This window comes from Falco cherrug, chromosome 11, assembly GCF_023634085.1.
Source record: "Falco cherrug isolate bFalChe1 chromosome 11, bFalChe1.pri, whole genome shotgun sequence".
Lineage (NCBI taxonomy): Eukaryota > Metazoa > Chordata > Aves > Falconiformes > Falconidae > Falco > Falco cherrug.
In genome coordinates this window covers 31,653,036-31,679,258 of record NC_073707.1, presented here as the reverse complement: position 1 = coordinate 31,679,258, position 26,223 = coordinate 31,653,036, and the positions used below count along the sequence as shown (strand labels likewise).

Below are 26,223 nucleotides of genomic sequence, written 5' to 3'. Positions count from 1 at the left end.
TGTTTAAAATATGAAGGTGAGTATATTAATCTTCCTCCAAATTAATAAAGAACAGTTTTCAACCAAGATTTGTATGCATGCCAATCACTTTTTTTTTTTTAAGGACAGTATCACAGAAATTAAAAAAACCTGAGGCAGTGAGTTCCATAACCAGAACATGACTCTTTCTGTAGGCAAGGAGTAAGGTTCAGATTTTTAGAGGTGAGACACTTTGGGTCTATGTGAAAGTTTTAATTTAAATAAGTTAAATCACTCAACAGAGCATTCCAAGAACAAGAACGAGCTTTTTCCATTGGCAATTATAATTGTAAATATAAAGAATTAAATTGTTTAGATGACTTGTTCAGTGTCAATTTGCTCAGCATTAAGACTGATTAACGTGGAGGCATAGATAAGGCAGCTCTGGTAATGCAAATGATAAATTATTAAAATTCCTATTAAAAACATGGAGCTAATATTTGGTGTTATACTAGTGTGCTGGGGAAACGCATCAGTAAAACCTCCTTCGTTGCAGTCTTTCTGCCTCAGGTATATGCTACGTAAAGGAAAGTCAGCGAAGGTCCTTCAAGTTCACAAGCCATGGTGCAAGCAACTGTCACCTCTGATGACACTTGTCCCAATTGGTGAACTGAACTGTTGGGAGGTATGCAGCTACCTGGGAATAATTTTATTTCCCCCCAAAGTGCCTGCGGTCCTCCAGCAAAAGCCTAAAGGAAGCAGCTGGGCTAGTAGCTGGGCTGACTCCTGGGAAAGGTGCCAAAGCCCAGGAAAGAAGATGTGAAACTATGGTGAATTGTTGCTGTGGACATGTAGAGGGTGTGGACCTGTGCAGGAACAGTTGGGCCTGTGGAAACCTTTCTTTTCAACAGACCAGCCTGCGTGAAAAACCAGGAATTCCTGTTGTGCATCGTATGCGTCTGAATAACACACCCCATAAGGTTGTTTTATCAATCTCATAAATATTCACCATGACAACCCAGTTTCCAGAGTTACAAGAAACTGTGAATTCATTTTGGGAATTAGTCTTGATTATAATAATTTGAGTATGGGGGCCCAAATATGTAAATAATTTCTACAGAATTAGGATGCTAAAGATATTGGTCTCTTCCTACAAAATACCAGTTACACCACCTAAAAGAAGTGAAGGGTTTCTGCTGGCATTGCCCAGGTGTCGCTTCTTGCAGGGTAAATTGCTGTTGTAATTGATAGAAATTTTACTTGCAAAGGTCTCATCCAAGAACCACAAAGCAATTAAGTTGGGGAATCTTCCCTTTTCCATGGTATTAAAGAGAACAGAGCTTGATACCTAATTTCTCTAAGGGTGAAGTTCTGTTAAAAAGTTACCTGTGTTTGGGACTCTTGTCCATGAAAACAGCCTTTCCCCATTAATTTTCATTAAGCTATTGTATTCACACAGGTCCAGAATGAAAGCAAGCCATGTGCAGCCAAAATGATGCTTGTAACTATTTAAATCTGTATTTTTTTCACTTTGCAATGACAGCTGCTAGAGTTCATAAATTACATCTGTCTTCTGAATGTATCTGCTTCCTGGTGGAGAAATCTAAATTAGCACAAAACTTAATTTGTATAAAGATATTTCTAGTTAGATGGAAGTTCACCTTCCTCATTATGGTGTGTGGGGGGGAAAGATGGGGAGGAAAAATTGTTTTTCATATCTGTTCTGAAGACCTTCACAGTGTCCTGGCTGTAAATGTTCTTGGGTTTGTTTTTGCTGTGTGTGAGAAATTCTTTTTTCCATTAGAAGTGTTTTGGAGCTTGGTTGGTTTCACAGAGGACAGAGACAGGGTATATCTGAAAGTGCCATTAGCTTCCAGCTGGAAGGGTGTTTGCGGGCTCTTTGGCTGGTGGCCGGGTTGCCCTGGCTTTGCTGGATATGCAGGTCTGTCACTTAGTGTTTGGCCAAGGGGTTCAGGAGCTGTGGGGCTGTGGGGTGGGCCGATGCATGGCTGCATGAGCATAGTCAGTGGGATATATATATATTTTTAAGGAACATCACTGGAATAATGAAAGTGACTTTGCTACTCTGAGAGCTTCTCTGTTGATAGCTATCCTGGTGCAAAACCTTCTGTGACAAGTTTGAAAGCCTCCAACCTGTGGACAAGCACATGTGGGTGGAAACCCTGATGGCGTACTTGCAGCAGGAGAGGGACAGGGGTTTGCAGTATTTGCAAGGATCTGCAGAGCTCGCTGCTCCAGGACAGCAGAGCTGCAGAGAAGGACCCTGTTACTGTCTGGTTGATGTAAATCCCAATTCCTCTGCAACAACTGCTTTTCTCATCCTACCAGGATTAAGGACCTGGACGAGGTGCTAACGTTTCCTCTAAAATGATTGCTCAGCAGTTGCTTTTCATACATAATTGCAAGTACATGGAACTTCCACGTACATAAACACACACTATCTACAAAATCGGGCTTGAAAAAGAGTGCCTATATATTTTTTTCCTTTCCTCTCTCTTTCCACTTTATTAAGGGTTCAGAGGAGAATTCACAATTTGTCATAAAAAGCATAACATGAAATTCAGGATTTACTTCTGGGCAGAGCCCTGCCAGCTTCTTGGGAGAGCACGCATGAGCAGCCCTGGTTTTTAACACAGCAAGGAGGGCCCTGGAGTCCCATGGACAGGCATCACTTAATCACTGTGACTCTCTGCGTAAAGTGACGCATAAATCATTGGTTTAAACTCACTCTTGGGTGTTGTTTCTGATGATAATTTAAATCTGCTGTATGTTTGTAAGGTGTAGGTCAAGGGAGGAAACTTGTTTTTAACGCATCACTTAATAAAAATGGGCTTCTGCTTTTCACCATGCAGAAAATCTTAATTCTGAATTGCAGTGTGTTTAGCAGGGCTATTTATATTAATACTTGTTATGCAGCAAAACTAACTTGGATAAATGGACAAAATTAGAATGTCTTATTTTCTCATAGGTATCCTGTACAGAGGGCCAATTCTTTCACCTTGTGGGAGGGAGTGGATCTCAGCTCCAATGATGCATGCCGCACGGAGCAGTCTCCTCCGGGGTACCTGTGCCTGCAGGTGGCAGAGGCTGTTGCCATGACTTAGGTAGTCCTCACTGCTCTTCCTTTCTCCAAATCCAGCCTAGCCAATGCAGGCGGAGGAAGGAATATTCTCTATTTCTTCTGAAAAGCAGCGGCAATGCTGTTTACCTTGAGGATCCACCCACAGTAACTGGATTAAGACAGAACTTGTACAGATGTCAGGGACAATTCCTCGAAATAATGGAATTAAAGGCTCAGAAGAATGTTTTTAATCTATATTCTTACATGTCATGTTCAAATTAAATAGTAGAAATGCTTTTTGACATGACTTTCTCTGTTGTGATTTGGGCTTTGGGATTTTCTTTTCTTTCTTTGTTCTCACCCTAATTCCTTAGGAAAAGCTATCTTGCATAAGCCATGAATATTTGGGTAGAGAATACACTGTCGTTACAAACATGTTAGGGTTTCCATTTCCTGTTTTTTCTTTTTAACTTACTGATATCATTAATTGATCTGTAGTCCTCTGTAGCAGTTACGCAGCCTACAGCACTGATTTCTGACATCCAATGTAATTAGGATTTTGTGTGGGAATGTTTTGGATTCCTTCTGTAACTTAAGGCGACCCTTTAGCTACCAGAAATGCACCATGCTCACGGTTACTCACTGTCCTTGACAGACAATATAGTTTTTAAATATTTTCTGTGTTTGACTCTGTTATTGTGTTAAAATCTCACTATGTAGCAAATAGCAAAGCTGAAGACTGACCAAGAAGGCTGTGTTTCTCGGTGTCCAGAAGCATTTTGAAGCAGATGCGCTGCTTCTTGGTGCTCCCCCTCTGTGCCGAGCGGGGCGGTTGGGTTGGCAGCCGCCAGTGGGTTCAGTGGAAGAGAGCTCTGTGGGTTGGGTGGCAAGCCTTTGAGCAAGAGGAGGTGGTGACTGAACACGATGCACCTCGGCACCCAAGAAATGGGCTCTCTCTAGTTGGTGTCTAGCCAAATAACCTAGGACAGGGTGAACATATTGTGAGTAGATAACATATTGTGGAAAAATTTCGTGGGCAGAGTATGTTTGGCTCTCTCCTCCAGGATCTGGGATTGATGGCAAGTGCGGCTCAGTAAGCTGAATACACCCAATGGGTAACCCAAGCCACAGCGGTGCAGACGTGGAGGGATGAGGTGAGCAAACCAAGCCCCTTGTCACAGCGATACCTGGACTTGAATCTGGGCAGGGTCAGACCCATAGCGAGCTGCAAAACTTCAGTCCCACTGCTCTTGCATAAAGGGTAGACACAGTCCTCATTTTCTAAGGAGAGAGATCTTAAGGAAAAAAATAACAAACACTTTAAAAAATGTAATGGATAAGTGTTTCTGAATACACAAACTCCGTTGATGTGCATTGCCTAGGAAACCCACAGCAGTTCATCCAGTGGGTTCTTGCTATGTGTGCTGTGGTGGCATTTTAGTGCTCAGGTTTTTCTCTATGTAGTTAAATGCAGCAACCGATATTAAAATGGAGATGACCCCCTACCTTTGAAACCTAGCATCAAAGTGGAATGAATTGTAATTTAGGGGTAAAACTCCCGCTGGCTGGAGATTCCTCGGGGTGGTGGAGGAGGCTACGGGTGCTGGCGAGGACTGGGGAGCCTTGGTGGAATTCACGGAAGGGTCATGGAACAATTGTTGACTCAATCTGTAAATAAAGACCCAACAGCCTTTTTTTCAAAATGTGTTGAAAAATATCCAAAGGCATATCTGCAGTTTAGAAATCCAGCATATGCCACAATGCCTCAGCAACAGATCTGGGCAGTGGAGTCATATTTCTATAGATGTTGCATGAAAGTAGCCATAGCAATGCTAATTTGTGTGTTGTCTAGGGAGCAAACAGATCGTCAGAACAAGACTAATCTCTCTCTGCGTTTTTTCTATAAAAAGGAAGAACACTAAATAATTAACATAAACAAATGAAAACTAATTTGCCAATTTTTAATTTTTACCTAATTGCATGATTCGTGTTAATGAATAATTTACAAGTCAGAAATGAATATAAAACTGAAATATTTCTCTGGGGTCTGCTGTACATGTTATCTGAACATCCTATCTGACTGTTCGTTTATATATATTTTTTCCTTTTTTTTTTTTTTTTTCAAAAAGAGTAAAAAAAAAAAACAAAAAACAGAGAAAACAGCATTCAGAATGAACCAGGCTGTAATAAAAAGAGCTGCAGACTCCAGAGGCTTTACCATTTCCTTATAGACCTGGGATCATTTGTCTGAGGCTGTTTTTGAATTATTCATATAAACTGTAGCTCTTTGCTTTCAGAGATTGAATGTGACCAGCTTCTATCCTATGGTTTCACATGCTGCTTTTTTGTTTGCATTTAAGTTTTTTATAGGGTGCCCGTTATTCAAAGGCTCTGCTGGATGCTGCAGGATTCTATCAGCCACACATTAAACATTAAGAACCTGTACTGTGGTTAATGCTGAGGGTTTCACACAGCAAATAAGGCAGCTGGTGGGAGGGTGAGCCAAGGAAACAAGGGAATGTAATAACTGAAGAGCTAATAAACCTTGGAAATAATGCTGTGGTTCTGCTCTGACTTTGGAGTGCTACCACTCAGGAGAAAGTATTTATTATTTTAGCTCCAAATGTATGTGTTGATTTTGAGAATCTTCTGCATCCCAATGCCCCAAACCTGCGTAAGACTAACAGGATATTAGATTGACACTAGAGCCTCTATATTAGCATTTTCATTTGGATCAGGAGAGTGTCTTTGAAACAAATGTTCCCGCTGCCCTCCCTTACTGTACTTGGACTCAGAACATCTCGTACTACAGAAACGGTATTTGCCGTAGCTGAAGCTAAGCTGAGAGCCACCGGTGGGTGTTTGCCCATAGGACCAGGTTGTTGATATCCCTGATTGCTTATCAGGCTGTTGGTTTGGCCATGCAGATCTGCTCCTGTACATCCCACCACTTGTTAACGTAATGTTTCTGTGGGCTCAACAAGGGCATCGCACCAGCCATTCACCTTCCCCACAAGAAACTTGTGATGCTACAGGGAAGTGCAGGGGTTTAACTTTCCTACCCCTGCCCATGGCTCATCCAGTCTGAAGATGGCAAAGAGGGAAGGGAACGTCTTCCTGGCCCTATTGGAGCTCCTTAGGTCCTGAAGTACAGGTATTGATTGTGTTGTTTATAATTAGAAGGACATATTTTGGATGTATCTGTCTGGGCTGGATGACTACGCAGGACTTTAAATTTTGCTTCTGGGCCACATCTTAGTTGGAGGACTAGTTTTTCTAGGTTTTTTGCTATCAATATCCCAGTCAAAACCAAGGCAGCTCTATGGGATCTTAGTTTTAAGAAGGGAAAGAATTTCCTTTGCCTATCTTTGTTTTCTCTGGAGCAGAACGAGTCTGTTTGAACTAGGACCTTTGTGGTGATTGGGTGTTCAAACCAAAGCTGGGTAAGTTAAATTTGCCGTGAAAACCCTTCCAGTATATCCTCTTCTAGGGCTTGCTCAAGGCATAGTTCTTCTGTATCTTCCCAGAAACCACTGACCTTCCTGGAAACTCTTTTTGCAATTGATTTTATATTTGACGAGGCTGATGAAAAGTGTCTCCTGCTCCTCAATACAGCCATCTGGATGATGAGCTTGCACTCCCCCCAGCCCCCCTTGCCACCTCTTGGCCCCGTGGTACCCAGTCAGGCTGCTCCCTGCTGCGTAAGCTGGAGTGCTGCTGGTGAACAGCCCCCTGCAGGTACCCGGAGACCCAGGGGATGAGTCTCATGCACATCTCTGCGCGTTCCAGCAGCCAGTTCTCTGGGAGCTTGTAGCCTGTTACTCTGCATTTGGTATTAGGGAATATTGGAACATAATAAAGGCATCGAGAATAGCCTTTACTTGGCAAATTGTATTCTGGTCGTGGCTGGGACACGTTAGCTGACCTGCAATGGATAGGAAAATGCATGTGAATCTTTTCTGAATCTTAAATGCTTAATTGGTCACCATGTGTTAGACCCTGACACAGCAGATCACTGACATGACAGAAGTCAGGTGTAAATATGAACATTTGTACTAACTTTATAACGCAAAGATGCTGAAAGTGACCTACTCAAGTGCTTAACAGTCTTTGTTAGAAATGCAGTAATAGCACCAATAACAAATAACAAGCTCTTAGAACAGCTTGTAAAGGCCAGTATAATACCAGTCTTTGAATGGTAATGTCCAGGTAGAAAAGTTACGAGGAAATCTTTTTCTCTGTGGTCTGGAAATGTGCTTTTTCTGATGCTTTTCAAAGATTCACAGGCCTGTTCAGAAAAACATCTGTGCATGGTTGCAAGCGCTCTAGTATTCTATCATTATGTGTTCAACTGCAGTGAAATCTTTCAAGAAAGAAAAATCTTGCCAATGCTATCTCCCTCTCGATAAGCTCTGGTTGCTAGAAGCAGACCGAAATTTTTGCTGGGCAAGAGGAGGAGAAGAGAGCTCTTCTAACCTGCAAATGAGTTTCATTGGGTTTTCCTGCTGATGGGTATCAGGTTAGAAGCATAACTTCTGGAAAAACACTTGCAGCTTGTTGTAGCCAGCTATTTCATTGCTGCTAATCAGATTTGTAAAGTGCCATCCTGATGTTTATCTGCTCCAGGTGAAAAGCATCGCTGCACCACACGGGATGCAGTTGCTAAGCAACTGCCTTCAATTAAAACATCTTCTTAGATATCTGCAGCATATGAGAAATTAGATTTAACTCCTCAGGAGCTCAAACAAGAGCAACCTCTGAACCTAGCAAACAGTGCCATAGATCCCTCTTCCTTTACATCAGCAATCGGTGTCACTTTGCCTAGAATATAAAGCTTGGGAGTGTGATTTTATTTCTCTCCAGGTTAGTGATATGACTCCTGCACGTGCTTGTCACTAAATATTTTCAGAGTTACAGGCATCTTGTGAATGTCAGACAACTCTAAGAAGGGAGAGAGATTTGAACCAACCTCTGAGCTCAGGATTTTTGGACTTCTGGCCTGGGAAGCGTAGAAATTAAAAATGCTTAACCTTTGCCTCCAAACTTAGGACTAAGATCTTAGATCTAAGTGCTGGAAGAGTCATTTAAGCTCTGGGTAGATGAACATTCAAAATAGATTCAAAATAGATGAACATTCAAAAAGCCCAGATTTTGAAAGGTTTTTGCTGCCCCTGCCCATCACCATCACCTGCCTCTGCTCCATCTACCCTGGTCCGTGGTGGTCATAGCTGGTCCTTTCCTCTTGCTCCAGAGGACTCCAGCATGGCCGGGAGATTGTCATGCTCTGACTCTGTGATGCATGCCTTCACATAAAAGCTTGCAAACACAAGCTTTCTTCCTACGCACCACGTACTCCTTGAGTTTCCTCCTAAAAGTGACAGAAAGATGTTTATTGGGAAGCGTTATCATTTTTAGCATACTTTTTTCAAGCTTCCTTAGACCTGGAGTATAAATATGAGGGAGCTGCTTTTACAACTTAGAAATATTTACTGCCTGATTTTGTCATGTCCTAGATTCCCAGACTGTTTTATCGTTTATGAAAGGTACAAAACCAAATTAAAAACACTTGGGTAAAGGATGAAGAGGGACTGGCAACGCAAGAATGAGAGGTGTTTTATGTTGGGGAAGTTCAATGATGTTAAACTCTGAAAATCCTGTTTTCTAGTCTCCAAAGTGCTCAAATAACTAAATTTTGTTGAAAACTTACAGGATCTGTGTGCTTTTTCTTGTATCCTGTGAAAAATCACATCTGAGCTGTTTCTGTCCCAAGATCCCAGGCTCTGTTGTGGGAGATGTTTTGTGGTATTTATGCGTTTAGGATCTGTAGCCTTTGGGGAAGTGCAGACAAAGCCAGAAAACTCTGTTGCTTTTTTGAAACAATCTCCTAATCGCTTTCCTGGATGAAAGTGAGCCTCCTGAAGGTAGCTGGGAAGCACTGGAAGAAGTAGATAGTATTGGAAGCTTCTGCGTGCTGGATTTTAGAAGTTGACATGAAGAAGCATAAATAAAGAAAAGCAGCAAACATCTGTTTCGTTATATTTTTATAAGGTCCAGGGCCTCCACTCTTTCTGCTCTATTGGAACACCCAATGCTTAGTATCCTCCAGCACCTCAAATTGCATAACAGAAATAACTTGAATGCTGAATAGCAGCGGAAATCTAGCATAAAAAAAGCTGTGAAGTAACTACATCCTAACTTTTTAAATGAATGAACTTTGTATACCTTTTGTGCTCTTTCAGTGCTTAGGTTTTGGTTTTGCTATTCACAAAACAAGAAGGTCCACATGGCTGCTCAGCTGCTGAACAGAGTACTGCACAATTTATAATTATATTTAATTTTTATGCAGGAAATTAAGTAGGTGGGTTTGGATGTGTACACTTGCTCTGAAACCTGATATGTTCTGTGATTGTGGGTTGTTTTTTTTTCTCTCCAGGATTCATATAGCTATAGCTAATGTGCTAAAAACACAACTGAATAGTTTTGTAATTTGCCTCTGAGACTAATCTGTGGCCATCTTTTTAATGGGATTGTAAATTATATGCACTTTATGAAGGGACTACAGTAGACTGAACAATTGTGTTAATGACTCTTATCAAGAGATTAACTAGGAAGGCAGGGTGTAGATTAGATTATTTCACCTGTGAGATTGCCATGGGAACATTTTTATGACTTGTCTAATTAACTCAGTGCCCTTTTATAGTGGTCCCCAGCAGTACTACAAAAGTTAGAGAAATTTCTGCTGTGATCCCCCTCCTAAGTTGCACTGTGGCTGTTTCCAATTGAATTGGAGTGAAATGCCAGGTCACAGACAATCCCTTTTTGAAGGAGTTTAAAAAAAAAAAAAATAATCGCTTAGCAAGGTGCTCTGTGTACATGAATCTTCATACACGTGGTGACCGTCTGCCAGAATAAAAAAAAGGGGGGGGGGGGGAAATCCCTTGAAATTAAACTGATGAGTTTTGTGAGATGTTATTGGTTGAAGCTGTTGGCTCATGCAAGAACAGTAGCTGATGGGGAGCCCATGTTGCTCCAAAGCTTACAGCTCTGCTCTGGCAAGGTGGTAATGATATATGGGTGTAGGGTGCTCTTGCCTCAGCCTGAAAATGCTCACAGTGTTGGGATCCAAGCAAGGACCATGGTGTTTGCTTTACCCTAGGTAGCACTTTTGCTAATCTCTTTACTGATTTAATTGGCCTATTGGTGCCTCTTAGCATAACTGTGCCATCCTTAAAATGGACACAATGCAGATTTATTTCTTGAGAGTGCTAAGGAAGCTTTATGGAAGTTAGATCTGCACAGAAAAATGCAAGTCTCTTGTTACTGCCAAACTTCTGGGTTGTAATGTCTGGAGTGGATGATGATGGATGTTGACGAGGCTGGATGCAGCGTGCTGTCCCACTGGAGGGATTTGGCCTCTGAGGACTATTTCTCTGCTTCTGCAGCTGTAATGATCTTTATGGCTGAGCAGTTGCTGCCTGCTAATATAAAATATTTTCCACTTATGTTAGAAAACATTGTATTGTATGATCAAGAGATGGTGGGGATGGAAAGGAAGGTATTGCAGGGATGGAGACTGACATAACTAGTGCTCGCTGTCTCCGGCAAGCACAGCTCAGCTGGCACATTAATAAGTGGATTGCTGGTTTCTTGGTGTGCTTGCATAGATATAAGCATCAGAATGAGTGAGTAGTTTCATTATTATCAGCATGGAGATACTGTTTCTCATGTTGAAGACAAACACAAGCGTGTTTGGTGGCAATTACAACATATGTAAAGATTAAGACCATAATCAAAACTGCTCAGTGTGTAGTTCATCATAACAGAGGAAACTGTTTCTGTGAATGCTCATATCCTTCTGTGAACCTAAAATCTTTAAAGGCAGCTACTCTTCTTTAGGGTCCTCAACCAGAGATTTCATGTGGCTGCTGACTGTGCTGGCACCTCTCGCTTGTGTGCTTTGCAAGAGAAACATTGGTGATGATGTCTCCAACCACTGGAAACAGGATCAAGGCAGGGTGGCCTGTGTGTTCAGGCTGGCTGGGAGCTGGTGGCACCTCCTGGCAGCCAGCATTGCTCCCTGATGCCGTGGCCGAGGTCAAAGCTGCGGTTGACACGGGGACACCTGTCCTGCCCAGGGTTGGGTATTCCCATATGTGCAGTGTGGGAGGGCAAAGTCTCCCAGCATTAAATCCTGCAGGGGCACTGTCCGAGCAAAGGCAGTCGCTGTGAAGTTGGTGGCTTGGGGACTGTTTTCTAAGTACCACTACAGTGCAGTGTAATAGATATTCGTGCATGCTTTCTGAAAAGCAGCTCCTTTGGTTATGGCCCAAACATGTGCTGCTTGGCCTAAATGGAACTTTCAGAAAGGTGAGAAGTGTAGAGAAGTGCTTCTAAAATAGATGTGTGATTATTTTTATTTTTTTTTACTGTAACCTTCTGATTCCTAAGCTAGTTCATCAGTCTTCTCTTTTGTGAAAATTAATAGACAGTACCACGTGCTAAAAAGCTGAAAATTGGATTAATATATTTCTTTTCAGTTTTAAAACAGTCATCTGTTGTTGTCATTAGAAGTAATAGGCTCATGAGCTATAAAAAGAGCTGCTTACTTTTTCTGGGGGAAAAAAACCTCCACTGGGAGTTCAGAAGATGGATCTGTCATGTCAGATTTTCCCCCTGCATTCCCCGTCCTGGCATGCTGAAATTCACACTGGCTTGGTTGCAATCTCATCATGTTTCTCTCAAAATTAAGCTGGACTCAACTGTAATTTGCAATTAAAACCTTAGAGATGGAAGATGTGGGTTTCTTCCAGCAGAGTGGGCTGGGTGCAGATTTGTGTTCTATGTAAAGTAACCGTTAGACCAAAACAGACTGGTGTCTTTTTAGCAGGCATAGTTCTGCAGCCCTTCAGAGGAAGGGTAAATGGTAAAGGAAACTTAGACTGTTGGTGACACTTAAGGACAGACATGTCTGTTCTCCATAAAAGACATTCACCTACCGTTCCCCGTGTATTTTGGCCAGCGCTGTTCTCTCCAAGGTGCAGATTTTGTGCCATAAAATAAAAGACAACGCTAGGGTTGCCATTTCCTTTTGTGTCTGGAAGATTAGAGTACTACTCCTGTAAACCAACACTTGGTTGGAAGCTTCCTTTCTTCTGAAATTTATTTCTACCAGGCTTTGCTGCCCTCTCCGTGGTGCGGGGTTCACGGGTGGTCAGCCCTGGTAGGCTTTGGCCCCGTTGCCTCCATGGCTTTTCCAGCGCTGGGAATGCCCTGTTGGGATTTTGGGGATGCCTTTTGCTATCCAGGGCTTTCAGAAGAAAGTTGGTTGCTCTAACAGTGTGCGTGGTGGCATTTGGTGTGTCAAAATTGTTGGCTTTTGTTCCAAAAGGGAAACTTGCTTTTGAAAAAATCAGCATTTCCTACAGCACGCTGGCCACGGCCTTGACCAGCTGCAGTGTGGTGTGGGCAGTCGCTGCAGCAAAGGCACGGCAGGATGGGCCACCCTGCCGCACAGTCTCTGCTCCGGGGAAGCTGTGGTCATTTACACCAGGCTTTGCACTGTCACATGAAGTCCCGTACAAACGACATTAAAATCCTAGACTTGATTATAGCATCTCCTTCTCCTGTAAGTGACTCAGTTAACCCCTGCTGCCACTTGTAGGGTAGCTGTCATATCCGACACCACCCTGCCACCCCCAAAAATAGTAACTCTGGATTGCAGTGAGAAATTGGCTTTCTTGCCATGGACTTGAATCTCAGCGTGTATATATGTGTGTATGTACAGATATATATGTGTGTGTATGTTTATTCCCGCGCCCCCCCCCCCCCCCACTTGAACTATAACCTACGCAACACTTTCTTTGCTGAGTCCCCATAGCACTTGTGTTGTCCCAGACCTTCTACTTGGCATTCAGACTGGCTGTAGTTTCAGAAGCACTCTGGCGGCAGAGAAGCCAAGATGTCAAGAGGCTCCATTCTTTCTAGCTGGTTCCCCTGGCAAAAGTTAAAAGCTTGTGTATTTTGAGGCAGAGGTGGTGCTGTTGAAAGCTCTGACCGCAGTGACAGCATCAGAAAGAAGAGGCTTTTTAAAAGGAATCTAACTTGGCTTTTTAATGGCATTCATCCTTGTGCGAGGTTTCCAGAGCTGCTGTAACTGTGAAATAATGTTCTGTAGCCATAGTGCCATAGATTACTCTTCCTGAGGGCAAAGATGAAGAAAGGAAAAGAAAACAATGTATTGATATCACAGAAAGTGGAGAGGGATTCAACAGGTCATCCTGCGAGTGCTCCCATCCCCTGGGAGATAACCCCGGCATTGCTGCCTTTCCCTTCCGGCCATTGACGCCCACCTCTGAGAATTAATACATCGGCTGTCCTGGGCATCCTTACGTACCCGGGATTGTAGCTAAGGGATTAGGCACGAGCTCAGTTCAGATCTAGGAAGGCCGAGACTTTCTGCTTTTGTTCTCCATGCTGGGCTTACACTTAGTCAATGAAGTTTTGTGCTGAGCCCTATTTTGATTAAATGAGCAAGGAGAGAGCAATGTCATGATTTACAAGATAGGGAAGAGAAACAATTAGATATTATGTCTATAGGGTATAAAAAGGGAAGAAGGGCTTTACATGAAGAAAATGGAAATACTACCAATTCATCTATTAAGTGATGAAAGTGTGCTGTGAAATAAGAGGCAAATGCATCCCCTGGGAATTTTAAATGGTAATGAGTAAAACTGAGACATGATGCAGTGGGGAGTTTACCTTTGGCAGAACAGTAAACTTGCTGTTCTAATAAAGCTTTTCCTTTCCTGCCTCATTAGGTTTTCAGTGAAAGGACCAAGGGACGTACCTACAACCCACCACTGTGTTCCAGGTTCTGAAAGCCAAGGCAGACTGGGGCCAGCAGTGGGGCGGTACTGCTGCTGGTTTAGCAGGGGCCACGGGGGCTCAGGTCCCAGCTGTGCTGGGTCAACTGCCCGCTAACAGCACAGGGTGCAAAAGGCAGAAGGAATCTAGAAACTAGCAGAAGCACTGGAGAATGTGTTGCAATTATTTATTTTTTTTCCCCTCTGTGGGACAGTGTTACAGGAAAGTGTGATCCAAATGATCCCAAACTTGCACGCCTAGCTCCATCCTGAACTCCCAGGGAAAATCTCAAAATTCAATCTGAAAGCAGCCCAAACCAGTGTGGAGGTTTCAGAGTACTTGGACAAGAAGTCCCTGAGCCAGAAGGGACACCTCAGTGCTAGCACTGTGGGTGATGCACCACTGCTCTGTGTGTGTGGACATTATAGATATGCCCTACATGTGAAGGGTGGGAAAAAACCTGATGGTACAACAGAAAAAAAAGAGTACAACAAATTTGTAAACACACCAAACCAAGCAAGTAAGAAGCCACAAAAGGCTTGCCAACTGAGTCACTTTGTGAGGAGGACCTAAGGGGACCTTTGGAAAATCAGACCATATTTTGTAAAGATATTATCTAGTAAACTTACAGGAAATCTTCTTCTTGAAAATACCCTGCGAGTTGGCCTGTGCTGGAGAACAGTGGAAAGCACTGTGGTCCTTCTTGTTGGAGAATAACCTAAATTGTAGCAACTGGGCTCAACAGGCATAACTTTGATTTTCAATAAACTAAGAAAATGCACATTGAGTGAACTATCTTTTAAGAATCCAGAATAATGGATACATGAGCAATAAACTGTGGGAGTTAATTGCATAATGGCTACTGTTCCCATATGTGCTTCATTTACCAGCTAAATCCTTGGAAATCTTGCTGCAGCATTGGCTCGTGCTCATTTGTGCTGAACAGCCGTGATACTTACCGCTCATCCCAGTGGCACTCTAATTAGTGGTAACCTTTTTCCAGCCTGAAACATTTCAGTGATGCCTGCCCTTTGTTTCCTACTTCTGGCCTCGTTTTCTGTTCAGTGTGATATGCTCTTTCCTTGCCCAGCCCTCAGGTCTTGATTGACACCTTCTTTGGTATCGTGGTGCAACCCCGGCTGGCTACCAAGCCCAGCTCAGCCGCTTACTCGCTCCCCCCCAGTGGGATGGGGGAGAGAATCAGGAGTTCAATAGCTAAAGGCCGAGTGCGCAAGCAAAGCAACCCAAGGAATTCTGTCGCCGCTTCCCACGGGTGGGCAGGTCTTTATGTACAGCCCCAGCAGAGCCGGGCTCTGCGTGTAACGGGCGCTGGGAAGGCAAAGGCCATCGCTCCCAGCGTCCCCCCTTCCTCCTCCTCCCCCAGCTGTACGTGCTGAGCGTGACGCCATATGGTCTGGGGTACCCTGGGGTCAGGGGGGTCAGCTGTCCCGGCCGGGTCCCCCCAGCTCCCGGGTCCCCCAGCCCTCTCACTGGCAGGGCCCCAGAAACTGAAAGGTCCTTGACTCAGTATAAACATCACCCAGCAACAACCAGAAACATCAGCACGCTGTCAACACCGCTGTCACACCAAACCCAAACCACAGCGCTGCACCAGCTATAGAGAAGGAAATTAACTCTCTCCCAGCTGAAACCAGACTATTTGTCTTGTTTGGAAAGATGAGTGCATGGACTGAGCCTGCACGTGCTTACCTTGTGCTCACTAGGAGCAACGTTTGTACCAGAGGGACTGTGCCCCCCTGCAGTGAAGGTGCGCCATGGAGGGCAAATACAGGCAGTATTTGATGGAAGAGCCTGAAGCTATTTGCTCTTAATTAGCAGATAAAAAATGTGTTCTATTTTACCTAGTCAAGATCACAGCCCTGATGCACAAGCAGAAAAAAATAAAAGGCGTTCCCCTCCTTGAAGATGTCATGACCCGAATGGGCAAGATGCACACAAGCAAGGAGGTGGAAGGACGAAGGTGCTGTGGGAGGTCAGTGGCAGGCTAGGGTACAGGATCTGACCCAAGTGTCCATGCTGCCTTTCCCTGCAGTAGCTAACTCATTTCAACGAGGCTAACTCATATTTGGTTTTTAAATCTGAATGTGAAACTTGTTTAAGTAGGTTTAGCTAACTCTGTTGATGGTACAGTTTCTGTAAAGTGATCTGGCAAATTGCTCTGACAGCTGTGGATCGCAGAGGCCCTGTAGCGCTATTCATCTTGTGCAGTTAATGTAGTTTTCTTGAACGCTCACAGCTGAAGTGTTCAAGGTCCCTGTTGGGTTGCCAGAGCAAATAAAATAGGACCTTTCCCCTCCCACCCCCGATATACAAAAGCCACTATCATCTGACATGTCTTTTTGTTCCAGGATACGAAGCATTTGCCACCATCATACATTTAATTACCAACTTTACAGAATGCTCAGTGTATTTGGGGCACAGCATTAGCTTTTATGTTCCAGCCCCCAGAATGGCATGCAGAACATTATGCATCCCTGGGAATTAATGTAGATGGTCTTGTGTCTGCCCAAACTGGGGCTCCTTGGGCCTCTGATGTGCCCCTATACCGGGCACACAGGTGCCACCTGAGATACTGCCTGGGGACAACCCCCCAGGTGTGTACCAAGAGGCAGCAGGAGCTTTAGGCGGCTGCTCGTGTAACCCAGCAGGTTTCCCATGGAAGCAGCATCTCCAGGCTGGCATGAATGGGTGCCCAAAATAGTAGTGAGTAAAAGCCTTCACCGCAAAGGATCCCAATCTTTCTGTCCTCTTTAGACTCATTGTATTCTGCTAAGAGGCTTAATTAACATGCAGATTGACAGGCCTTGTCAGGCTGAAACATGGACTCTACATCATTTTAATACAGGGGGCATGGTCTTCCCTGGGAAAACAGGGTAAAATATAGATGAAAATGAATAAAATGAAAAAAATATAAAATGAATAAACCCCAAGATGCTTCATGGACACAAAAGGTGTCCATAGGAAGGGAGGAATTCTTTGTTAAAAGGGAAACAAAGTCTTAAAATAAACGGGTAATATTAGACATGGGTGTAAAGAGCTCAGAACATCATTGGCAATGGACTGTTTTCAGTAACCAAAAGCAGCTGGGGTGTTTGAAAAGCAGCTGAGGCTGCTGCTTCTTCTGTGCTGGAGCCTGACTGACACATGGATCAGAGCTCGTGCTAAAGGTGGTTTAGTGCTGCGTGTGCTATCCCCAGACACATGAGATGGACCAGGAGAGGTGAGCAGCAGCAGGGAGAGCTTCATTATCTTGTATCCACCTCTGATGACCACAGGATTGGAAAATGGCAGGAGGTGAGAATGTTAAAGCCTGTAAATTGGCTTCCTAATAGGTAACAGAAAGTGGCATCAGGTGGCTTTGATCTGAGATGGATCCTGCACGGCTTCTGGTCTTAACAGCAGCAGTCATTGTAGTGTTTCTGGCTTCAGACTGCCTTCAGCTGTGCTTGCCCTAGCTCTGCCACCCCTTCAGAGGTTTCGCTGGGAAAGGGATGATCGATTTTGCACATGTCTGTGTTGGTGCTAAGGAGAAGAACTCACGGGGTCCTTAAATGCAGCAGCTCTGGAAATATAACATGGGCTATAACGCATTTGCTGGCAGGAGTGGCTGTGAAAGCTCCAGTGATCTTTATTGATATTTCCAAATTAAAGCTCTCGGCACTAGCTCCCTCCCTGCACAGCACTGCCAGGCTGATGAGACATAGCTCTCTTTCAAGGCAGCGGCTGGGCTGGGCTCTGCTCACCCAGGTGCCCTCAGGCAGCACTGACCCTCCAGCCCCTTTCCAGCATCCTCCCTGTGCTCCCCAGCCCCCCACAGCCCAACTCGAGGGGCGTGCACCTCACACTCCGAGGTGAGAGCAACCGTCCCGCTCCAGCGCAGGGTTTCTCCAGTTGCTGTGGCCTTTCTGTGTCAGGAAGATATCAAACGGGCACTGTGGTGTTGCGTCAAGTGACTTGCAAGTAAGGAGAGGAGGAAACGTGCATCAGTGGAAGTTTTCCTGCATAATACAAAATCACCATTCAACAAAATTTCAATTAAAATCTGGAAGAACATCAATGAAATAGAGTACTACCCGAAGCTGATACATCTTAATAACTGCTATACTTACTGATAAAATGGAAAAAAACACCGCCTTTACTGCTATTTTTGGGCTGTAGTTCCACTGAAATTGGAGCTTTCTCTTCCCATCTCCATCTCTCTGACCTCTTGGGAAATGCTGTTGTATATTCATTCAGCAGGAAATGACAGACCTCTTAGGCAGAGATACTCAAACAATAGCATGCATGTCCAAAAAGGGTTTTGAAAATTAATTTTTAATATGTGGCCTCTGCCCTGATTTCTGTGTGTTAGTCTAAACCCACGGGTATAAATAGCTCTACTGACCTGAATAAGATTCTTTTGGGTATAGCAACAAAAAAGAATCATTGCCTGCTACTGGAAGTAAATATTTATTTAGGTATGGTTTAACATATAGAATATGTACTAATAACTGTTCTTTAAAATGGACTTCCTCAAAGGGAATTAAGGGACCAGTGTGTTTAGATTGCTTTAGGTTTCTGCTCCTCTGCGTCTGAGCCTGCCTCGATGCCCCTGTATCTGCCAGCTGCCGTCATCTCCACGGCCGGTCAAATGAGAGGTGACATTTCAGTCCAAGCCCAAACGAGGACCAAAGTCTACAGCAACCTCTGGGTCCCTCCATTAAAAAAAAGACCCTGAAAACTGCTGAAGACAGCTGAATGAGGTTGCTAAATCATCACACTGGATGTGCACGTGTCCTTGGGCTGCATGGAGCCAAACACAGCCAATTTGCAGGGAAAAAGGCAGAGGGACCTGGAATCTTATTGCTTTAACTAAATACTGACAGCAAAGCTAAACCAGGCGCTTTTTTGATGTGCAGACTGCTTTGGGAGCCAGCTCAGTGCAGCTTCAGACAGCTCTTTTACACAGGCTTCCCCCTGGCAAGTCTTGAGCCCCTTGGTCTTCTCTGTCCCACAGGGTTACAGGCTTTCCTGGCAATAATGAAGATGTTGCGATAGCCTGATTTCCTAAAAGTACAGATCTAAAGGCCGAAAAATAATTAATGCATAACAGAGCGTACATGTTGAAGTCCAGAAAAAGACACTTCAGTTTGCTTTTAACACCAGTCTTGCATGTCTGACTTTCATTGCTTTGTGTTCCTTAGGTATCTATATGTGTCTGTAGCCACCCAACTGCTATTAACGTCTGTATTCAACTCAAGTAGGAAAACAAGAACTGCAGTAAATTTTACGATATGTTTACATTATACCCAGGTCCATAGAGGCATTGTAATTCATTGTGTATCCCAACAGAAGTATGGATCTCTTCCAATTTAATTTTCTGAAGTTCGAGTTGGCAGCTGGGTCACTCCTGGTGTAATCTGGGAGATGCATCTCCTAAGGCTGTGGGTTGGAAGAGCAGCATCCTGGCTGTCACTGCCACCCATCAGTTACCATGCCGGGGGCTGAGGCCAGAGCATCCGAATCGCTTTCTGTGGGCGCAGCAGCATAGCTAGCTTCATAAATTTTGTTGCAAGGAGCAATAATCAATACTTCATGGTTAATGACGCAAAACTGAAATTAGTATAGATTTTATGTCTCCTTCTCTTCCCAATTATGCAAACATTGCTATGCCCCTTCTGTACTTCCCTTATATTATGGCTTTTATAAAGACCGTCCGGTGATGTTTAATTGAAAGACTGAATAGTCAAAAATGTCACAACCAATTTTGTGTTTTACTTTTTTTTGTTCAGTCTTCACCCTGAGGTTAATAGAAAATGATGTCAAACACAAGAAATGATTTATTTAAGTCATGCAGGTTTTGTCACCCAGAGCTATATATAAAGTCAATTGCAAATTGTTTTCACATTCTAAATTACCGTACATAGCTCTGGGGTACACTGAAAAAATGACCAGCGGAATAATATGGGAGAAGAGAAGGTTATCTTCTGAACTGAACTGTGCTTCAAGGAAAACAATTTTGAAAGTTGCTCGCTTTTAATATGCCAGAAGAGGATGTTCCTCAGAGCCAGCGTAAAAAAAGGAAGGCAAAAATAAAACAAAGTTTCACGGCTGGATCGTTTCCAATGGCTGATGAGCCGTAGACAGCAGCCAGTCCTCCCAAATGACGTGCAGTGGCTTATCAACTGCAGCATGTCCACAAAATGGTGCTACAATTAGAGGGACAAAGACTGGGGAATCGTCTAACTTGTCGTCATGACAAATCTAGTCTGTGTATAAAATGCATTTTGCAGTAATAGGCCTTCCAAGGCTGGGAGGAAATGAAAGCTGTGTTAGGAGTAAACCAGCTACCAACTGTGATCTTATTTCGGGTTGAATAGGGTAGAATCTTGATTAGGATTAAAAAGCATCACATGAAATTTCTGTTTCACATAATCAGCTTTAATTGGGAAAGCAGAAAGTAGAGGTGGCTGATCTGTTGTGCTCCTGGAGATTGCAGCAGTCTTCTTGGAAAAAAACCCCTTTGATTCATCTCCAGGTCAGATAAGATATACATGATGAAAATATCCTTGTTTTGCTTTTTTAATGTTCTTAGCCTTCCCAGGAACCCTGTGTCTATACACAAGGTAGGTGTGAAGTAAATTACCCTCCTTCCTAACTTTCAGCAGCTTTTGCATTTGATTCCCAACTTAATGAGCTGAAAGAAGTCATGAGTTAACATCTTCGTGTTTTGCACAGACTTCTCATATTCCAGTGCTGCTTTTATTATTTTATTATTTTTATTATCAAACAGTTGATGTTTAAACACAAACCTGCAGGCGCATCCCTGCATCTCGGGGTGATGCTCTTTGCATTGCATCATAGGGATGCGCTCCCGAGGGTTCGGTGTTTGCTCATCACCCAGCTTTTAAGGAGAATGGGCATGTGTGCTCTGTGCATGCATGCCCCAGCAATGCCAGGGCACTCCGTGCGACTGTGCCCTGTGAGGGGATGGAAAGCTCAGCCTGCTAATTGCATCCCCTGAAGCACGCACTTCATTGAATTCTCCTCCACCCCTCAACTCCCACCCCTTCCAAACAATAAAACCCTGCCACCCAGATACAATTTAGGTTTTTAAGTCAAATCTCTGTGCTGAACATCACAGGTAGATTTTTCCTGGGACAGTAGCATGGATGCAGGGAACCCCAGCTAAGCATCTACAGTTAAATTTGTGACATCTCTGCTATTGAAGGAGGAGCTAATGCAAATACCCCAGTAAAGGCTCAGGATGCAAATCTCAACTAGTTACTCTCTTAATTATGAGACTGAACACTGTTTGATTGCAGAACAAAGAGAAGTGCCTGAAAATATGAGCTGACGCTCACTTGCCTCTTACCAAGACCATCTCCTCTTGAATCAAGGCATCCACACACCTAAGACACGAAAGAATACTTTTCTTTTTTGCTCTACCTGTTATTTTTTGTAGGCCTGATATTTTCTTTCAAGTGTGTGCTGGACATATTGATAAATATATTGGTTTCTTTGTAGTTATTTTGGGTATCTAAATTTGAAATCAATCCCATAGACATTACCTGAGGGGCCGTTTTGTTTCACGGTTGGTTCACAACGTTGGAGGTCGAGCAGGAATCTCCAATGTCAACCAAGGGCTTCCCATTAGCACATTGAAATGTTTTTTCTCTCCTTGTAGGAAGAACTCAAAAGGCTTCAGCACACATTGGAACAGGTCAACGATGGCACAGACTTGCTTCAAAGGTAAATGTGTGATTTCTGTAGTACCTCACACGTGATAAAGGGAAATGGCTTTGATAAGGCAACAAGCCCTTTCTGAGGGACAGTCTCTGTTGTCAACTATGTTTTTCACTTGGTAATATACTAACTATCCAAGACTTTGCATCTCTCCCATAAACAATTCTTATTTTTAGTTACAGGAGGATAATTTCTGAAAACTGCTGCTGATTGAATGATGTAATTAAGTGTCCAGTAAAGTCTCAAAATAACTCCACAGGTTGGGGCCTAATCTTACAAATTTTCATGTGAAGACCTTTCATTCATGCTGCTAGTCCCATCCAAAGCAGTGTCCCAAGATGTTTGATTTTTATCTTCTAACATTTTAAAATTGCTTTCTGAAAGCAATCCGTTTGCAGCACCAATTCCTTGGTCATCATTTATTACAAAGAATTTTTTCTTCATATTCCTGTATGGCTTCTGCTGATGTAATTCTTTTGCTACCAGCATTACCATTGTTACTTTTCATTTTACTCTCCAGCTTTTCAAACGTAGCCCCAGGGATGAAAGTTAATTTAGCAAGAATATCTATTATATTTGCCAGTGGTTCTTTTATTTGCAGCGGCTTCTTTGCTGGGTGTGCCTGTCTGTGGAGCTGTGGCATCTGGAAGGTTTAGTGCAAGAACTCAGGCAAGCTCTGATCTGGAAACTAGATCTAAATTCATACTTTTTGTTAACAGTCAAATGGAGCCGGACACAGGGACCCAGATGCCTTCCTCCAAAGACAGCACCACCTTATAATAATCGGCTCTTGTATGTTCTTGTCAAAAATTCAGAATTAATTCACGATGATTGCAAAAATGTCATGCTGAGACGCATTAAACCCATTTTCTTTTCTTTTCCATAGCCATCAGCTTGCCATGGATGAAGAAAATAATATCAAAAAATATCATATCAATTTACAGCCTTTGGAATCAAAAGTGAAAATGTAAGTAACAAAGAATGTCGTTTCTGCCTTCAAACACAGTTGAGTTTTTCTGATTCCTGAACCACAGAACCCAAACTGTATCCATTGTGGATTTCTGTTTTGCTAAATCGAGGGGTTTTTATATTTAAAGTTAGTTAACTGAACACTTTTTTAAGCACGTGAAGATTCTCTTTGAGTTTCAAATGTTAAACTTCAGTGTTGCACTAATTTTGTAGTTTTCTCTGTGCAACTAAAGAATATTTGAGAATCCACTAGATTTTTCATATGTACAGGGAGGGGGAAGTGTAGCACAGAGCAAGCAGAACTACTCGGTGGTATTTTTCACATTTAACACGAAGCTGGGTGCAGCTCCTGGGGGGCTCTGCAGGAGCAGCCGGGGCTTTGGGTGAGGATGGAGGTGCGAGTCTGAGGGGCACGGGGCTCCTGGGCTGGGACGTGCGGCACAGCTGGGTGGCACTTGGAAAGCTGGTTCTTACTGGGAAGGGAGGCAGTTGCCAGCCCTCAGCCAAGGTACTTGCATGACACCTAGCTGCACCACCTGGAAGGAAGAGACAAGTATCACTGTTCTGGTAATGAGCTCCCCAGCTTCCAAATGCAATATTTTCAGCCTTTGTAATACATTTCCCACCTGCTGTATAGTTTATCATGAGGTCAGCTATTTTAAAACTTTTGACTGTGCTGTATCGGGACACGTGGTAACACTGGGAATGTAACTTACAACTTACTGCATGTCTGTCGGGGCAGAGGACTCCCCCAGCCCTGGTGCAGGCATTAGCTGTTTTCAGCAGTCACCAACTGCGCTGACACGGTGCCCCTGGACTTCCCAGCAGACAGCAAAAGTTTAACGTGGCTCCACTTGCATCAAAAAATATGATCAGCTTTATGCTGAAGCCTTCAATTACTTCATGGAAAAATTTTGCAATGTCAGGCACAGCTTTACACAGAGCTGTATGCATCGCTACGTTACATTCTGAATTTCAGTTGAAAAGCTACAGCTAACTCACTATACAGGATATTAAAATATTAATGCTATATTAAAATATTAAAAGAACATGACGTTTCAAATTAAAATCCAGCCAGTGTCTTTTAGTCATGCAAATATAAGCCAGATGAAAGAATAAATTTTCAGAGAGAATTCTAGAAGGGTAGTTATGACTTAACCATGGTATATTCTCAAGATTAAAAACAGAAAGTACGTGTAAATATAAATACGTACATGCTACTTGTCCGTATTATGCTGTAAAGCTTGAAACTGAAACAATGCAAAGTGTAAATGCTTGAGGTGTGAAGATGTGGGAAGTTTTAAATGGAAATGCATTTACTGAAAGCTCCTCCAGTGGCACTTGCATTGGGGAGCTTTGGTAGATATTTCAGACCATTTTAAAGCTGTTGTGTGAAAACACCACAGGTCTTAACCTGCCTGACTGGCTCTGAAGTGCTCTATCCTGGTGAGGCTGTCATAGATGTGGGTTTGTTTCTAATCTGTTATTCTTCTAAAAAATAACAAAATACATATATTTGATGCCCTCAACCCCGAGATGTTAAAAATGCCCTGTGTGTTGGGAACGTTGTTCTCTGACCAGGAACAATTACTCACCAAGAGGCACTTCCCCCTCTCTGGAGTTCCCAGCGCTGTAGGCTGTCAGTGAGACGTTGTAGGTGTTCTGGCATTGAGCTTCGTCCTCCTCCTGTGAAGTCAAGAGGCTGGACATGCCAGTGTGCAATCAAATGCCTTTTCAGCGGTGTCTGCGTGCTAAATGTTCTTCTGGCTTAAGGAGATGGGAGCACAAATGACATCTTAACTGCTAAAAAGGCGACATAAAAAAAGAAAAGGTATTCCTAGGACAAAGTAAATCCATGAAGGTTGTACCCTTTGGTTTGAACTACAAAGCAGATAGTGAGGTTCCTTCGGGAAGGAGAACTGCTGTCTGCACTGCTGCGGGGTACAGGCACCCCGAGTGGGAGCAGGGCCAAGAGGGGTTTGGGCATGGGACCCCTCCTGGGGAGCCCCTCAGCGGCCAGGCTGGGTGCTGAGCCTGCCGGCCCTTTGGGAGCAGGGAGGGTAGAGGACACGAGCACAAGAGCTTTGCACCACCTGCTAGTCTGAGAACAACTTCAGCAAAGGTTGGGGTACTCTGCCTGATTAACAGTGTGCTGAAGGTTTTACTGACTTGACTTGATATCCCAGGGAATAAACTCAACTGGTTAAAAATCCTAAAAGGAGCTCTTTCTAGCTCATTGCACTGCAGCACTGCTGCCGAGTCTCTGGTCAGAATTTAGCTCCACCTTTCTGCAGAGTTCGCAGATCATCCTGTGTGCAAACACCCACATACTTTGTGTCAATGCCATTGCTATCGTCAAGTTTTAATTCCCAGCATCTCTCACTGGTCTCCCGGGCACCTTCGGCAAGGCGCAGGCGGTCCGGCACTGCCACCTGGTGAGAGCCGCCCTGGCTGCCAGCTCCCCAGCCGTGGGCCAGCACTGAAAATGGAATGTCTCTACAGAATTTTGCATCACATTTTAGAAACCTGGTCAAAGTTTAGAGTTTGGCAGCAGAGCTCCTGCTGCAATCCCCACGCGTTGCTTTGGAGGAGGCTTTCAGTCCCCAGCTACTGAAGACAGAGGAGATTTTGAAGGATAGTGGTCTGGCTCTGAACTTCCAACCATATCTGCATTCCAGTCTGAAAGCTGGTATAAATATAAGATGTTGAAGGCTGTTATTCTTTTAAGCAGATAAATGCATATCTTAATTTTGTTTGCAAGATGTAAGACAATTGCAGGGTTCTGAACAGTCTCAAATTTAAATCACTTCTGTAGGCTTAGGGATCTGAAATCAAGAATTGCTTCTACTTAACCTTAGTTTACCACACCTCCAGTTATACTAGTAGTGACTAATATAAGACCTAGAGTTGCGTGTGATCATTATCCAAGTTGGAAAACAAAGTGCACAAAAAAAGAGAAACCCACTAACCCCCACCTCTTCAGTCAAGAATATATATTTTAAATACTTTCTGTTGCTGCATTCCTCCCCAACCCTGTGCCTTGGTGTTTGCCTCAGCATCCAGCGAGCATGGCGTGAGTACCTGCAGCGCCAGGATCTGTCACACCAGGAGCAGCTGGACAAGCGCAGCCCCTCCCCGCCATCCCTCTCCTCTGACAAGATGAGCAGGTCCATCAGCATGAACACCTTCTCCGACAGCAGCACGCCGGTGAGCAGAGCCGGTGGGCTCATTTTCATATGTGATGCTTTTTGTAGGGTTCCTTTCTAGGACTTGGGATAAATGAAAGTTAAGTTATGGGCTAATCATGGAAGATGGACTTTTAGGGGAGTAGAAGTGTCTCAAATGAACCTGCGAGCAGATGTGCCCCTTGTAGGTACAGCTGAGCATGTGACTCTGAGTGTTAGACCTGGACGTCAGCAGGGGTTAGCAGTGCTCTCGATGGGAAAAAGGAAACCAAATGGCAGAGCGTTCTGCAGAAAACAGGGATCTTCACGTTTAGTACTTTGTCTTCCCCCCAAAAAAAGTGTGGTGCTTTTCCTACAAATAGATGTGGTTTCTAGGTGTTTTTTTTTTTTCTAAAAGAGACTTAGAGAAGTTGACCTAGT

General features: G+C 43.6%; 1 protein-coding gene across 1 annotated transcript in view; it reads left to right on the top strand.

The window, feature by feature from the left end:
• Window positions 1-25,991, top strand: part of IQCJ (IQ motif containing J) — a 53,906-nt gene extending 27,915 nt beyond the window's left edge. The window contains 4 exon segments of the mRNA XM_027806656.2: window positions 21,591-21,655; window positions 22,536-22,616; window positions 25,675-25,966; window positions 25,968-25,991. Of these exon segments, the coding sequence (XP_027662457.1) occupies window positions 21,591-21,655; window positions 22,536-22,616; window positions 25,675-25,966; window positions 25,968-25,991 (462 nt within the window).
• Window positions 25,992-26,223: the final 232 nt, after the last annotated feature.